Here is a 15,214-nt window from a genome sequence, read left to right as displayed (position 1 = left end):
ACACGTCATACAATTGCTGGTCAATCTGGTGTAAACACACACACACCAACACTTAAACACAGGCACACACGCATACACTGAAACTGGCCTTCAGAAATCTGAGGGGCGGTGAAACAAACACTCGCACATAAAACACTTCAACGCCATTGAGGACCTAGAAAAGGAAAACAAACAGGGGGAGCTAGAGTGCTCCTCCAAACAGTACCATAGTTACCACGGAACGGGAATGTTCCGGGAACGTCGGATGCTGGAACAAGAGCGGGAACGGGAACGGGAGCGGATCGGGAACGTCGGGGAACGCCACGTCATATGACATGTCAACATATGACATAAAATGACAAAACATTTAAAATATCCAAGATTAAACTTTAAAGTCTTAAACATTAAAAATTTGAAGAGTCCAGAGTCCAGACTCCAAATAGAAACTGAAAAGAAAGTACATCGCATGTGGATATATAGAAACTGAAAAAGAAAGTACATCGCATGACAAGTACAAAACTAGCCTCAAGGGCCAAGGTAACCGGTGAGTCAAAGACTAGTCATCAGCAAGTGGGATCTCATCCTCCTGTCCAGGCTATCCCTCAATCTGCTCATCCTCATGCTGCTCCACATCATCCTCTCCCTCTGGCTGATCCTCACCATCACTGTCATCAAGATCAAGGCAAAATCCAATAAATGGCTCTGGAGTACACTCAACCCTGAACTTGTTAAGCGAACGCAAGTTTGCATTAAAAAATACAAGGTCATTTGCCTTCTGGACACCAAGCCTGTTCCTCTTCTTGCTTGCAATGTTCCCAAAACTGCTCCATAAGTGCTCACATGGCGAGGAGCTAGCACCCTGGCTAAGAACTCGAATGGCCAATCTTTGCAGCAATGGTGTATCTGCCCCATAATCCTCCCACCACCGTGCACTGGATATCTTGAACCTATCATTTTGTGCATCCTGCAAAGCGAAGAGGCCTCTCTTTTGTCGATTGAAGGAAAGGTCTTCACGAACCCTCCTCCTATCATCTGCACTGGGTACAAGCTTCCTCAAGATATCCTCCCAACCCTGCACAACCTCTGCATCTGTCTCTTGTCCTTTGCCTTGAAATTCTGGATCCACCACAAATGCAGCAGCCTCTAATGCAGAGTGATACTCTGTCCACCTGCCTGTCGCAAGACGAGATAGCTCCTGTCTCCTACCCCCATCCAAAGTCTGTAGAGATAGGATTCTCTCAATCATCCTGTCCATCCCCTCATACACCTTGCCAATGCAAGGCTCATCTCCATCAAGAAGCCTCAACATAAGAATGATTGGCCGCGCAACCTGCAACAATACCTCAACAGTGTCTCAAAAAGTGTCATCAAGAACTATGGACCTGCATCGAATACCTGCCACTGAGGTAAGCTCTCGCCATGCATCCCACTCCTCACAAACTACAAGCTGCCTCAAATGATTCTTCACTTCAAAAAGACGCTTTAGCATAAGGAAATTATATGCAAAGCGTGTATCTGAATACTTTAAGAGATCCTTTGGGGATCTCTGTCGAAATACAGCCAAAATGTAGTGGTGGCGAGTGATAAATGAAACAATGTGATTGCCCATTTCAATCAAAGGCTCCACCCACTGCATCTTACCAATATCTTTGAGGAGATGTTGAGCCCATGTGACATGCAAGGAGTGAAGCAAATATGTGGGTATCTATCCTCAATGATCCTCCCTGCTGCCCTGTTTGAGTTCTCTCCATCAGAAACAAACTGGATGACATTATTGGGACCCACGTAATCAATGGCTTCACTCCAAATATTTGCCAAGATCTCTACAGTTTTGCCCGCCTCTGAATTGTCAATAGCTTTAATAAAAAAGCTACATCCTCAGGAGTACGCAAGGATACCCTGAATGGAGCGGCTCCTAGTGTCACTCCAACAATCACCCATGATAGTGACGCCACATCTACGCCATATGAAACCGGCCTCTGATAGAAAACCAGAGTGCGGTAGAAGCAGTCACCCGTCCACTTGTAGTCTAGAAGAGAAACAAAACACAGATTGGAGCTAAAGTGCCCAAATCTGAAAACACAGCGACACCTGTTGGCCCCAAAGCTTGGCGCCCCTTGCGGTATTTCTTTATTCAATTATAATAAAATGAATGGCTGAGTACAACACAAAGACCAGCCAAGAGTTTACACCTGTAAGTCCAATCTGACGGCCCACAAATCCTTCTCGGCACAGAGGATCTATGCACACAGATCTGTGTCTTCAAACAACACACTGTGCCTCCCTCTGATCAGCCAAGTTCACTAAGCAGGCCAGCCATGGGCATACATCTGGCATAACTCAAGTGCATGATACATCTTCTCAGCTCAAACATACATGTGCTGTCCAGTCTCTGTCTCAACCCTTGTCAATCTGCCATACCCCTCCTCTCACAAGGGGCCAGATAACACATATCTGCAACAGACATCAAGCAGTAGAAAGAGAGATAGATGAACAGAAACAAGGCTTACCAAGTTCAGCTCGTGAAACAACACTGGAGGAAGCAACAGCACCAATCTGTACTTGCAGGCACTTGTATCCACAACCCTGCTTCACACATGTGCTTATTCTTGCCTGTATCCTCCTCCTGATGTTCACTCTTATGCTGTCCTTGAAAGTACAGATCTGAAAATCAGCACTGTACTTGATTGTACTTGATTGTACTTGCCTGTACTTGACGGTACGGTCTTTCTGCAGAGAATCAGAGGTAGCCGCCTGCTGGATTTTGCTACTGGTTGCCTGTGCCGTCCTGCTACAGCACTGTCCAGCACCTGTACTTGCCCTAGAACTGGCCGTACAGTGTACCTGCAAAAAGTACAGGGCTGTACTTGCAGTCGTACAGCACTGTACAGCCTGTATCCTGCAGTTGCAGGCGCCTGTACCAGCCCCTCAGACCTACGCTTCTCTGTCCACAGCAATCCCTACAGTCGTACAGTACTGTACGGCTGTTGTACAGCTTCTTCTACACACAGTTCACAGAAAAACAGCGCTAGACCAGTCTTTTGCAGCCGCCTAGAGCTTCCTCAGCTTTTCCACGCTTGTGAATCATGCGCATGAAGGCTCTTCCACTTTTGCTACACGACTCCCCAAAAAGGGAAGAGAGAGAGAGAGGAGAGAGAAACACTCCTCCCCAAAATTAATCCCTAGGGCCCCAAACTTTAATAAGTTCCTAGGGCCACTAAGGCCTAGGGGCAAACTTTATTAAACATTAAAGTTTAATGTTTTTAGTTCCCCCCTTCACACCTAGGGATGTCCACACATCTTAAACTCTGTCCGGGCACCCCCCATGTGAATCATAAAATATTCTGACTCTGCAACCACCATGCCCACACTTGTCCTGCTCCATTTTCACAGGGCCATGACATACCCCCCTCTTGAAAAATGGCAAGCGTCCTCGATTGCATTCTGGTGATGCATCAAAATATCCAAAGTGAAATATACAATATGGCAAGATCAGCGTCCCAATCTCTCTGAGCCATACACATGTATCAACATTCACTGCAAACCAATGGCATAGTAGTAGTCCAAGTTGTATACCACTGTGAACCATACATATCCACAAAAATCTCCATGTGACTAGTACACATATATCATAGAAGTCCCATAAACAGATGTACTGTCAGCCTCAGTACCTTCGGGTGAGATAAAATCTGCACCAAGCAACCTCTAGATGTCATCTGAGCCTGTCTGTATCAAGGGAGTGGAGGTGCTACCCCCCTCTTGAGCATCAGGTAATGCTCCAGACCCATGCTCTGCTGAACCTGAATGAGCCACAATAAGAGTCGGCTCTAACTCAAAGGCATCGAGATAAAGCTGCAAAACCTGAGGTGAATCTGTTAAGTCACCTTCCTCCATCCACTTCGCATCCATCGGTGAATAGTTCTTGAACTTCACAAGATAGCAACGGGAAACTTTACCTCGTACCTTCCTTTCTTTATGTGCCAGTATCTGCTCTGGAATCAGAACCTCATCAAGTTCCTCAACTTCCGGCTGAGCCTCATCTGATACATCCTCAGGCACATCCCCACGGAAAGGTCTAAGAAGACTCACATGAAAAGCATTGTGAATCCTCCAGTGATCTGGTAACTTCAATCGATAGGTTACCTCACCAATCTTTTCCAAAACCTGAAAAGGCCCATAATATCGCATACTCAACTTAGGAAATAAGCGCTCTTTACCCTTCATCTTCTTGAGTCTAGCCTTTTCAAAGCGCAAAAGAACCCAATCACCCAATGCAAACTGTAAATCACGTCTGTGACGGTCTGCGGCTTTCTTTTGCTTCTGCTGAGTTTTCTGGAGGGCCAACTTAACTCTCCGATAAGCTTCATCCAAGCTCTCCACATACTGATCAGCCTCAAAGATCTTATCCTTTGTATGCAAAATGGGTGGTACCTTCTTCCCTCCTTCTACAATCTCAAAAGGCGCCTTGCCTGTCGAGCTATGTACAGTGTTGTTATATGCAAACTCCACCAAAGGAAGATACTTTTCCCATTGTTGCTTGTGCTCTGACACATAACACTTGAGAAGATCCAACACTGTAGAGTTAGCCTCTTCTGACTGACCATCTGTCTGTGGATGAAATGACGATGAAAACTTGAGAGTTGTACCCATGTTGTCAAACAACCCTCTCCAAAACAAACTCGTCATCCGTGGATCACGGTCACTAATGATAGACGTAGGCAAGCCATGATACTTGAAGATGTTCGCCATGAACAACTTCACCATATGATCCACTTTAATTGTCTTCCGCACGGGAATGAAATGAGCCTGCTTACTGAACCTGCATATGATAGTCCAGATGCCATCATTTCCCGTTTGTGTCCGTGGAAGATCAAATACAAAATCCATGGCAATGCTCTCCCAAGGTCTATCCGGAAAAGGTAAAGGCTGTAATAACCCTGGTGTCTTCTGACGGTCAAACTTTACCTTCTGACATACGATGCATTGCCTCACATCAACATCTCTTCTCAAGGTTGGCCAATAAAAGAAAGTCTCCACTGCTTTTACCGTGGCGTCAATACCTCTATGACCTGCATACGGTGGAGCATGACTTTCAATCATAACCTTGAGTCGCAATGGCCTGGTAACACACAGTCTGCCATGCATCAATAAAAACCCATCTCTGAGAGTGTAATGCTCATGCCGCTGACCCTCAGACATCTGATCATACAACCTTTCAAAATCCTCATCATGGGCATACTGCTCTTTCATTTCATCAAGCTCATGATGATAAGCAAGTGAAACTGCAGAGACCTGTGGCTTGCGTGACAAAGCATCTGCCACTACATTCTTTTTGCCTTCCACATGCACAATCTGGAAGTGAAACATTGACAAAAAGTTTGCCCAACGTATATGCTTCTCTGAAAGCTTAGTCTGCGTGAGGAAATAACGCAAGGTCTGATGATCTGTCTGCACAGTGAAATCAGCCCCAAGCAAGTAGTGTTTCCATGTAGAAAGAGCGTGAATTACAGCCAACATCTCTTTCTCATACACCTGTAAATGCTTCTCAGCATCTTGCAAAACTCTACTCTCATAGGCTATCACATGTCCCTCTTGCATGAGAACTGCACCAATGCTACTTCCACATGCATCACACTGGACAACAAAAGCCTTTCGGAGGTCCGGTAACACCAATACTGGGTCCGAAGTAAGCTTTTCTTTGAGCTTTTTGAATGCTGTAATTTCCCGATCAGCCCATCTAAACGGAGTTGCTTTCTTCGTCAAAGCATGAAGAGGCGTAGCAATTTCAGCAAAGTGCCGTATGTAACGCCTGTAATAGGAACACAATCCTAGAAAGCTGCGTACATCATGCACGGTCCTCAAAGCTGGCCAATTAAGTATTGCTTCCACCTTTGCTGGATCCATACGGACTCCATGACCAGACACAATATGCCCCAAGAAATGTATCCCCTGCAAGAAAAATTCACTCTTCTTGCCATTAACCACCAACCTATGGTTTCTAAGTTCTGCAAACACAATGGCCAAATGCCTTCTATGCTCTTCCTCAGTTTGTGAATGCACAATCATGTCATCAAAGAATGTGCCCACAAACTCTCTATGAGGCCTGAAAATCCTGTCCATCATTCTGTTAAATGTGGCAGGCGCATTCGTCAAACCAAAGGGCATAACCAAGAACTCATACAACCCAAACGTGGTTCGGAATGCTGTCTTATGCACATCCTCGGGTCTAATGCGTATCTGATGATACCCGCTTTTCAAGTCAATACGACTAAAAACTGTGGAGCCCTGTAAGCGGTCCAAGATGTCATCGATCCTTGGTATGGGGAATCGATTCTTGACGGTATTCTTATTCAGCGCCCTGTAATCTATACACATGCGCCAAGAACCATCCTTCTTCTGCACCAAGAGCACAGGTGAGCAAAAGGGTGATGAGCTAGGCTGAATCAACCCCTTATTCAAAAGCTCCTGCACCTGACTCATAATCTCTTCCTGTTGGGCTGCACTAACACGGTACGACGGTCTATTCGGTGGAGTACTACCAGGAATCAGATCTATGGCATGATCTTCTGGCCTCTCAGGAGGTAATTCTCCTGGCAATGACTCGGAAAAACAATCTTGAAACCCACTTAAGAAATCAGCCCTGTCCTTATCTAACATTGACAAATTAGACTTAGACTCATCATCCTGTGCATCCTTTACATAAATCAAGTACGCGAAAAGATGCTTTTTCATTACTGATGAAATCGCTGAAGCGGATACAATAGGAACAGATTCCCCTTTGAGTTTTACATCCAATACTTGCTCTTTCCCTCTATGAGTCAGAGTAATTTTCCTATTGTAAGTATCCACCACCGCATGTACTCTGTGGCACCATGGCATCCCCAACAAAACATCACAGCCATCCAAAGGCATGATGAAGAACTCTTCGCTGTCCACATAACCCTGCAAATGAAGCCGAAGCTTCCCAATGATAGGAGTAACGGGTTCTGCATACCCTGGACAAGCCATATTAGCCTCATGTAACGGCCCCATCTCCTCTGCGCGAATCCCCAATCGGCCAGCCAAATCTGGTGAAATGAAGTTGGCTCTAGCACCTGTGTCAAAGAAGATCAAAGCATTCTGATCTCTCACTTTGCCCCATGCCCTGCACAACTCTGTAGCTTCACCACCTAGCTGCTCCCCCACAAGATCAGGAACCAAGCCTGCAGAAGGCTTTGGTTTCTTTGGCTTGGGCTCTCCTTTATTGTCAGGGTCCTTTTTGGACGTTCTTTTGGGACAATTGAATGACATATGTCCCTCTTCAGTACAGTAAAAACACTTTTGAGCATCTCTCAAAGCCTGTCTTTCCTCAGAAGTCCTCTTGGGCATTGGCAACTTCTTATACTTTGTCTCTGTAGACCCTTTAGCATCACGAGAAGCATGCCCAAATTTTTCAGCTTTCTTGCCCAATTTCTTACTGCCTTTAAACCCAGATGAACCACCTGTGAGTAACGCATTAGCTGTCATAGCATTTTCAATCATCTGTGACATGTTCGTTACTCTTGTCTTTATACAATAATCTCGTACCTCCTTGGGCAGCCCACAACAATACTTCTCTACCTGCTCAGATAATGGCACGGCACGATAAGAAGTCACTGGGAGTAGAGCTTCCCAAAACTTCTTGTTATAATCCTCCAAACTATCACACTTTGAAGCATCCAGCTTGTGCCATGCGGTCATAACATCCACCTCAAATGTAGATGTGAGCCATACGGAAGAGAAAACCTGTTTGAATTGGACCCATGTGGTGGGTGCTATGCCCTGCAAAAGAAGAGTAGACCACCACTGCAAAGCATTGCCCTTGAGAAAAGTGGCAACTTTCCTCACCTTAGAGGACTCTGTGTAATTCCCACGAGAAAAACCAACATCAAACTGCTGTAAAAAGGTAAGTGCCTTCAATTTATCCTTGGCCCCACTGAAAGTGTCAAACTTCACTGCAGCTCCCCCTTCCTTGTAATCCTTCGCCTTTCCCATAGGCGTTAGATTATCATATGGAAGTGGTTTCGTGAGATTGCTGCCCCCAACATTCATACCCATCATTGGGTCAACATTTCCCATTCCCATGCCAGGCATACCATACATTCCAGCCATGTTTCCATACATTCCATTATGCATACCTGGCTGCATACCACCAAACATATTGCCTTGCATCCCAGGTTGCATGCCTGCAAACATATTTCCAGCCATACCGGACTGCATACCACCATACATATTCCCCTGCATGCCAGGCTGAAAATTGGCTCCAAAAGGCCCATACATACCCATACCTCCCTGAGGATAACCCCCAGTCATGGATTGGAACACCGAGCCACCACCAAAATAACCTGGATGCATGTTCTGCTGAGGAATAGGTGGCTGTCCATAGAAGGAACTCTGAGAGTTTGCACCATAAGCATGCTGCATATTCGAAAACTGGCCAAAAGATGGTTCCTGTGGGATGGCACCACTATGACCCTGTGGAAGATTCTTCGAACGAACCTTCTTCTTCTTTTTCTGGGGCTCTGTGCGGGGCTTTGTGCGAGATCTCAAAAATTCAGCAAATCTCTCGCTTTGTGTGAGCTGCATAAAAGTATCCATAACACCAGCCAAGCGATCTTTGAACCGAGCATCATCATCCTCTTTACCATGCACATCTTCTGGCTGTGTTACATCCTCATAAGGCTCAACATCTGCAGCCTGTTCTCCTGCAAAAATATCCTCAGATACATCTCTTTCAGGAGAAGTCTCTTGCTCTTCTTCTTCATGATAGAAGTACTCTTCCTCTGTATCAGACATGATTGCTGAATTTTCAGCGATGGCTTTCTTCAAAGCAACCACGAGCTCACCCCCTTCAGAAAGTTGATGATTGGTCCCGGCAACGGAACCTTACACCGGCCTCTGATAGAAAACCAGAGTGCGGTAGAAGCAGTCACCCGTCCACTTGTAGTCTAGAAGAGAAACAAAACACAGATTGGAGCTAAAGTGCCCAAATCTGAAAACACAGCGACACCTGTTGGCCCCAAAGCTTGGCGCCCCTTGCGGTATTTCTTTATTCAATTATAATAAAATGAATGGCTGAGTACAACACAAAGACCAGCCAAGAGTTTACACCTGTAAGTCCAATCTGACGGCCCACAAATCCTTCTCAGCACAGAGGATCTATGCACACAGATCTGTGTCTTCAAACAACACACTGTGCCTCCCTCTGATCAGCCAAGTTCACTAAGCAGGCCAGCCATGGGCATACATCTGGCATAACTCAAGTGCATGATACATCTTCTCAGCTCAAACATACATGTGCTGTCCAGTCTCTGTCTCAACCCTTGTCAATCTGCCATACCCCTCCTCTCACAAGGGGCCAGATAACACATATCTGCAACAGACATCAAGCAGTAGAAAGAGAGATAGATGAACAGAAACAAGGCTTACCAAGTTCAGCTCGTGAAACAACACTGGAGGAAGCAACAGCACCAATCTGTACTTGCAGGCACTTGTATCCACAACCCTGCTTCACACATGTGCTTATTCTTGCCTGTATCCTCCTCCTGATGTTCACTCTTATGCTGTCCTTGAAAGTACAGATCTGAAAATCAGCACTGTACTTGATTGTACTTGACTGTACTTGCCTGTACTTAACGGTACGATCTTTCTGCAGAGAATCAGAGGTAGCCGCCTGCTGGATTTTGCTACTGGTTGCCTGCGCCGTCCTGCTACAGCACTGTCCAGCACCTGTACTTGCCCTAGAACTGGCCGTACAGTGTACCTGCAAAAAGTACAAGGCTGTACTTGCAGTCGTACAGCACTGTACAGCCTGTATCCTGCAGTTGCAGGCACCTGTACCAGCCCCTCAGACCTGCGCTTCTCTGTCCACAGCAATCCCTACAGTCGTACAGTACTGTACGGCTGTTGTACAGCTTCTTCTACACACAGTTCACAGAAAAACAGCAGCTAGACCAGTCTTTTGCAGCCGCCTAGAGCTTCCTCAGCTTTTCCACGCTTGTGAATCATGCGCATGAAGGCTCTTCCACTTTTGCTACACGACTCCCCAAAAAGGGAAGAGAGAGAGAGAGGAGAGAGAAACACTCCTCCCCAAAATTAATCCCTAGGGCCCCAAACTTTAATAAGTTCCTAGGGCCACTAAGGCCTAGGGGCAAACTTTATTAAACATTAAAGTTTAATGTTTTTAGTTCCCCCCTTCACACCTAGGGATGTCCACACATCTTAAACTCTGTCCGGGCACCCCCCATGTGAATCATAAAATATTCTGACTCTGCAACCACCATGCCCACACTTGTCCTGCTCCATTTTCACAGGGCCATGACACCATACATCCTGAATAGGTCCCAAGGCATCCTCTATGGCCGTCCTCTCTGTGGCTAGAAGTGTAGTGCGCAATGCCTCGGATGAGGGTGGAGCATAGCCAGGTCCGAAAGAAGCAATCTCCTTCACCATATCTGCAAAGTATGGGTTGCGGGCCTTTACCAAAGGAACATCTGCAGCATAAAAAACCGTGCCACTGATGCATCTACTTGTGCCCTCTTCCCAGGGTGCCATGATGCCACAAGACTAGCTTGCACTGGACCTCGTGAAGCCGGGGTCTGGGAAGCATTTGTTCCATGTGCATACGGCTGTGGAGCAGCCCCAAATAATGGGGTAGATGCACTCGCTGAAGATGCCGCGCCTGCAGGTGTAGCTGATGATGATGTACCTCGAGGATCAAGAACAGAGGGCCGACTCCCTGCTGCATCAAGTCTATCTGCAACATAGTTACCGCGGAACGGCGTTCCACCTTCCTGGAACGCCGGAACGCCGCTCCGAAGCTCAAGACGTGCCCGACGGGAGCCGGAACAGCGCAGTTGTCGGGAACCGTGGCGGAACGGATGTCGGAATGCAAGTGCCTGCAATCGTATGATATCTGCTCTTGACACTGTAGGGCAAACAGAAATGCCTTTGCCTCTAACCCCCAACAAATGGGCTCGCACACGATCCGTGCCTCCAATCTTAATGGATCCACAAAAGTGGCACTTCCACTTGCGTGACCCTCCTCCTCTTGCACTATCATATCTGGACACAAGATCCACCTCATTCCACCAAGGGGATCTGTTTTCTGCTTTATGCCACGAGGAGGTGCCATTGAAATTGATAAATGGCTGAAAATTAAAACAACATGCAAAATGCCCTTGCATGAGACATAAGTAAAGTGTCCACAAAGTGGAAAAAAACGCAGCAAACTAGAATCTCCAAAATCCAATGTTCATTGCGTCAAATTTTAAATCTTACCTGCTCAAGACTCGAGTGCCACCCGAGCAAAAGAAGGAGCCAACTTGCCAAGGCCCAAGAGGAGGGGCCAAGAGGAGGTAGGGAGAGTGTGGGGCAACCAAGAGGAAGGGTGGGGTAGTAGGTGGAATGGAGAGTGTGGGACAGCAAAGGGGAAGGGTGGAGTGGTAGGGAGAGCACTCAAGCAGCAGGCTCAACCAACAAAACAGACGCAGCAGCGAATAGAAGCCGTACGCTGGATAAAAACTACCGCCGCCGACTTAGCGAAAATGCGCATTTTTCGGAACGCCCGGAACAGGCGTTCCGCCCTAGCGGGCATAGCATTCCGGCGTTCCGACATCCGTTCCCCCACATTCCCCGGCAACTGCGCCGTTCCGGCTCCTGTTTCCGCGTTCCGGGCACGCCTTGAGCTTCGGAGCGGCGTTCCGACGTTCCAGGAAGGCGGAACGCCGTTCCGCGGTAACTATGAAAAGTACACAGACACCGATTGGCCCCAAAACGCAGTGGCGCCCCTTGCGGTATTTCTTTAATTGATTTTAAGAGCTTTCATTACAATAAGGCTAGAAACTCAGCCGTCATAGTAGAACCCCTGAAGCCTGCAAAGAACCTACATCATGGCTTCTTGTCCACCCGGCATCCACAAACAAGTCCAGCCATTGTTCGCATCGAAAGACTCTCTCACATTGAGTCTGCATACAGAAGCTTTCTCCTATGATCAAGTTTGCCACAACCATCCATAGCCTCTCACACTATGAACAGCATCACACCCTGTCACATCCAGTGCTTCTACATCACAACACAGACTCCCAAACTGTTTCTCAAAAGAGAACTCGTATCACAGCCCAGCATACCATACACTCGACACACCTGTACCAACCCTCTCTACCTTCCCATCTCTGTCATGGATTCCCTGTCCCCTGCCCAATCAGTAGCAAGGCTATACCAAACATGTGTCCATTCCTGTACCTTCTGCCTGCATGTGACCTATCTCCTGGAGAAACCCAAAAACATGTTTCCTCGAGGAAAACCTACGACCTGTTTCCACATGAAACCCTTAGGCCTGTTTCCCTTTGAAACTTTTGTCCTGTTTCCATACAGAACCATTCATAGCACCATTCAACAACAGTGCCAACAACGGCATACATCTAGTTACCTGTTCCCTCATGAAACATCTGGAAACATAGAGATGCCCATAACTATAGGTCCCTCTGTTCCTTTCTAGCGGGAAGAAAACAATCTGCTCCATGAGCACGCAGCCATGCGAGCTTGCATCACACCCATGCCAAGAAACATAACCAAATGACCTGTACTTGCAGCCAAAAACGCAAGCACATAGTTGAATTTGCTACCAAACAAAAACAGCCCATAAACAGTCCTCAAACTGATCTCAAAACAGTCCCGAGCATTGCTCATGTTCATAGCCACATGAACTGCCACGAAACAGTCCATAAACCCTTTCCAAAACAGTCCCGAACCCAAAGCAAAGAGAAGCTGAAAGTTCCATCAATTGAACGCCATCGACATGATGTCTATGTTCATGAAAAACCAGCCCCTCCTTTCTGCAAAAACACGGCGTCCTTCAAAAAGCACACACCTGGCCGCCTGTGAGATGCACTGCCGCCTATACGATGCGCTGCCTGCACAGTACTCAACCTGCAGCCACCTGTACGATGCACCTGCACCACCTATCCGTACAGGTCAACACCTGCAACCACCCGTACCAAATAGTGTGCAGCTGTCGCCTGTATCAGCTATCGTACAGCAGCTGCTGCCTGTACCAGCTGTACGGGACTGCACCGTACTTGACTGTACCTGCTGTCCGTACAGGCCTGCAGTTACTGCCTGTACCAGCCGCCAGCCAACCTGCACATTAGGCATCTAAACCTATAGCACCCGTACCCTAGTCATCAGCTCCGCCTGTACATGCACCCGCCTGTAAACATGCAATCGCCTGTTCCATACAGCTTGCAGTCGCCTATTCTGTACGACCTGCAGTTCTATACAGGTACTCTTCACACAGGTGTGATTCCCTTCTCCTCCACACAGCCAACTTGCACGCCAAAAGCAAGCGAGAGAAAGAGGCGTGCCCCCTCCCAAAAGTAGAGTAGCCTCTATATTTTACTTAGGGGCCTCCCAAGGTTTTAAAACCTTTACAACATTAATTTTTGACCAACAATGGTTATAAAACCTTTTTAAATCAAAATCTCTTTGCCCCCTTCACACTTGGGGTTGTCCACACATGGGTTTCCTTTTTAACTCCAATCTGATGCCATTCACACTGTCCACCATGTCCCCGTGCACACCTGCATACTGTCCAGAGAAAAACACAGGGTCGTGACATACCCCCCGCTTGAAAAATAGCAAGCGTCCTCGATTGCACTCAATGGCACAGTAAGGCATCTTATGAGCAAAGACTTCCCATACGACAAAAGCAATGGCCCTCCAATGCATCTGGGTGATAATACAATCATCCTGCACAATAAGCCACACTGTCACGCCAAAGTGACAAACACATCTTGCTTGTTCCTTCAGAACCTACAGCAAAAGTCTAAAACCAAATGGAAACACGTTAACTGTGTTAGCCAAAAACAAAACCATGCATCATTCTACATATGGTACACATATGCATGACACATATACGCATTCGCAAACAATATGCTCCTCAAGATGCTCTACCTACTCCAAAGTAACAGTCTAAGGGCTGCTCGCAAGCCTTACGCCCATGGGCATCTCGCAGGACCCACGACTGATGGTACAACATGAGCATATGCAAGCACTCAATGCATCCAAACACTACATCCACGAAGTACTTCCCACATATGTCTCATGGCCATCCCGCAGGAGTCACACCCTGTGGTGCATCCATGAACACAATAAAGCACTTGATGTATCATACCAACATACATGCAGCACACGACACAATGCAGAGTATTTCCCAATGTATTCTCAATGATACCAGGACACAAAAATACCTCTACCTCAAAAAGTGTATGCATACATGCACAAATAGAGTTCAATCCATATATGAACCAAACCAACTCTAGGAGTGCTGGACTGCTCGCAAGACTTATGCCCTTCATAGTTATCCATAGTTGCAGTTATAGTTCAAGGTGCGGCCGACTGTGAACCTAGAACACAAGATCATAGAAGTCCCATAAGCAAATGTACTGTCAGCCTCAGTACCTTCGGGTGAATACAAAGATGTCACCAAGCGACTCCTAGATGACAACTGAGCCTGTCTGTAACAAGGGAGCGGAGGTGCTACCCCCCTCTTGAGCATCAGGCAATGCTCCAGACCTATGCTCTGCTGAACCTGAATGAGTCGTAACAAGAGTCGACTCCAACTCAAAGGCATCAAGATAAAGCTGCAAATCCTGAGGTGAATCTGCTAAGTCACCCTCCTCCATCCACTTCGCATCCATCAGTGAACCTCCTCCATCCACTTCGCATCCATCAGTGAACAGCTCTTGAACTTCACAGGATAGCGACGGGAAACTTTACCCTGTACCTTTCTTTCCTTATGTGCCAGTATCTGCTCGGGAATAAGAACCTCGTCAAGTTCCTCCGCTTCCGTCTGAGCCTCATCTTATACATCCTCACGCACCCAAAACTTGCTTGCACTCCACCCAAGTGGTAAGCACAAGTCCTCGATGAAGCATAGTAGATCACCACTGCTAAACATAGAAAGAAACTGTCTTCAGAACCCATGAAGCCTCTATGAAGATACAACTGGTGACAAACTGTCGAAAGCCATAGCCTTCAACCCATGTTTTGCACCATAAACTTTCAACTGCTTCTTGTTCCTGGCCGACTACTTCTTGTCCTTGGTGTCTTTTCTCCTGAGCTTCATCTTCAGCTCTTGCTCTTCACCCCATACAGGCAAAGACACACAACCCTGCACTGTCTCCTGCACTTCCTTTTAACTTTCCTCATGTTGAAG

At 46.9% G+C, this 15,214-nt stretch overlaps 1 protein-coding gene across 1 annotated transcript; it reads right to left on the bottom strand.

The window, feature by feature from the left end:
* Positions 1–574: 574 nt before the first annotated feature.
* LOC147613334 (uncharacterized) lies at positions 575–13,152 on the bottom strand. Its single transcript, XM_086782777.1, has 7 exons — positions 13,087–13,152; positions 10,580–11,147; positions 10,327–10,490; positions 9,761–9,917; positions 1,621–1,835; positions 1,424–1,525; positions 575–1,309 (listed from the first exon to the last, which is right to left on the bottom strand). The coding sequence occupies exons 1-7, from the start codon at positions 13,150–13,152 to the stop codon at positions 575–577; spliced, it is 2,007 nt and encodes a 668-aa protein (XP_086638903.1).
* Between the last annotated feature and the right edge of the window lie 2,062 nt (positions 13,153–15,214).

This window comes from Cibotium barometz, chromosome 44, assembly GCF_041138505.1.
Source record: "Cibotium barometz isolate CiBa-2024 chromosome 44, ASM4113850v1, whole genome shotgun sequence".
Classification (NCBI taxonomy): domain Eukaryota; kingdom Viridiplantae; phylum Streptophyta; class Polypodiopsida; order Cyatheales; family Cibotiaceae; genus Cibotium; species Cibotium barometz.
This window is presented reverse-complemented; position numbering and strand designations above follow the sequence as displayed.

What these genes read in the sequence shown, in the direction of transcription:
- LOC147613334 (XM_086782777.1), bottom strand. Translation starts at nt 13,152, where the DNA reads ATGCCTAATGTGCAGGTTGGCTGGCGGCTGGTACAGGCAGTAACTGCA. An exon ending in CAGCCTTGTACTTTTTGCAG is followed by an intron (nt 1,836 to 9,760) that starts GTACACTGTACG and finishes TTTTTATTAAAG; the next exon opens with CTATTGACAATTCAGAGGCG. An exon ending in AGAATCATTTGAGGCAGCTT is followed by an intron (nt 1,310 to 1,423) that starts GTAGTTTGTGAG and finishes GTATTGTTGCAG; the next exon opens with GTTGCGCGGCCAATCATTCT.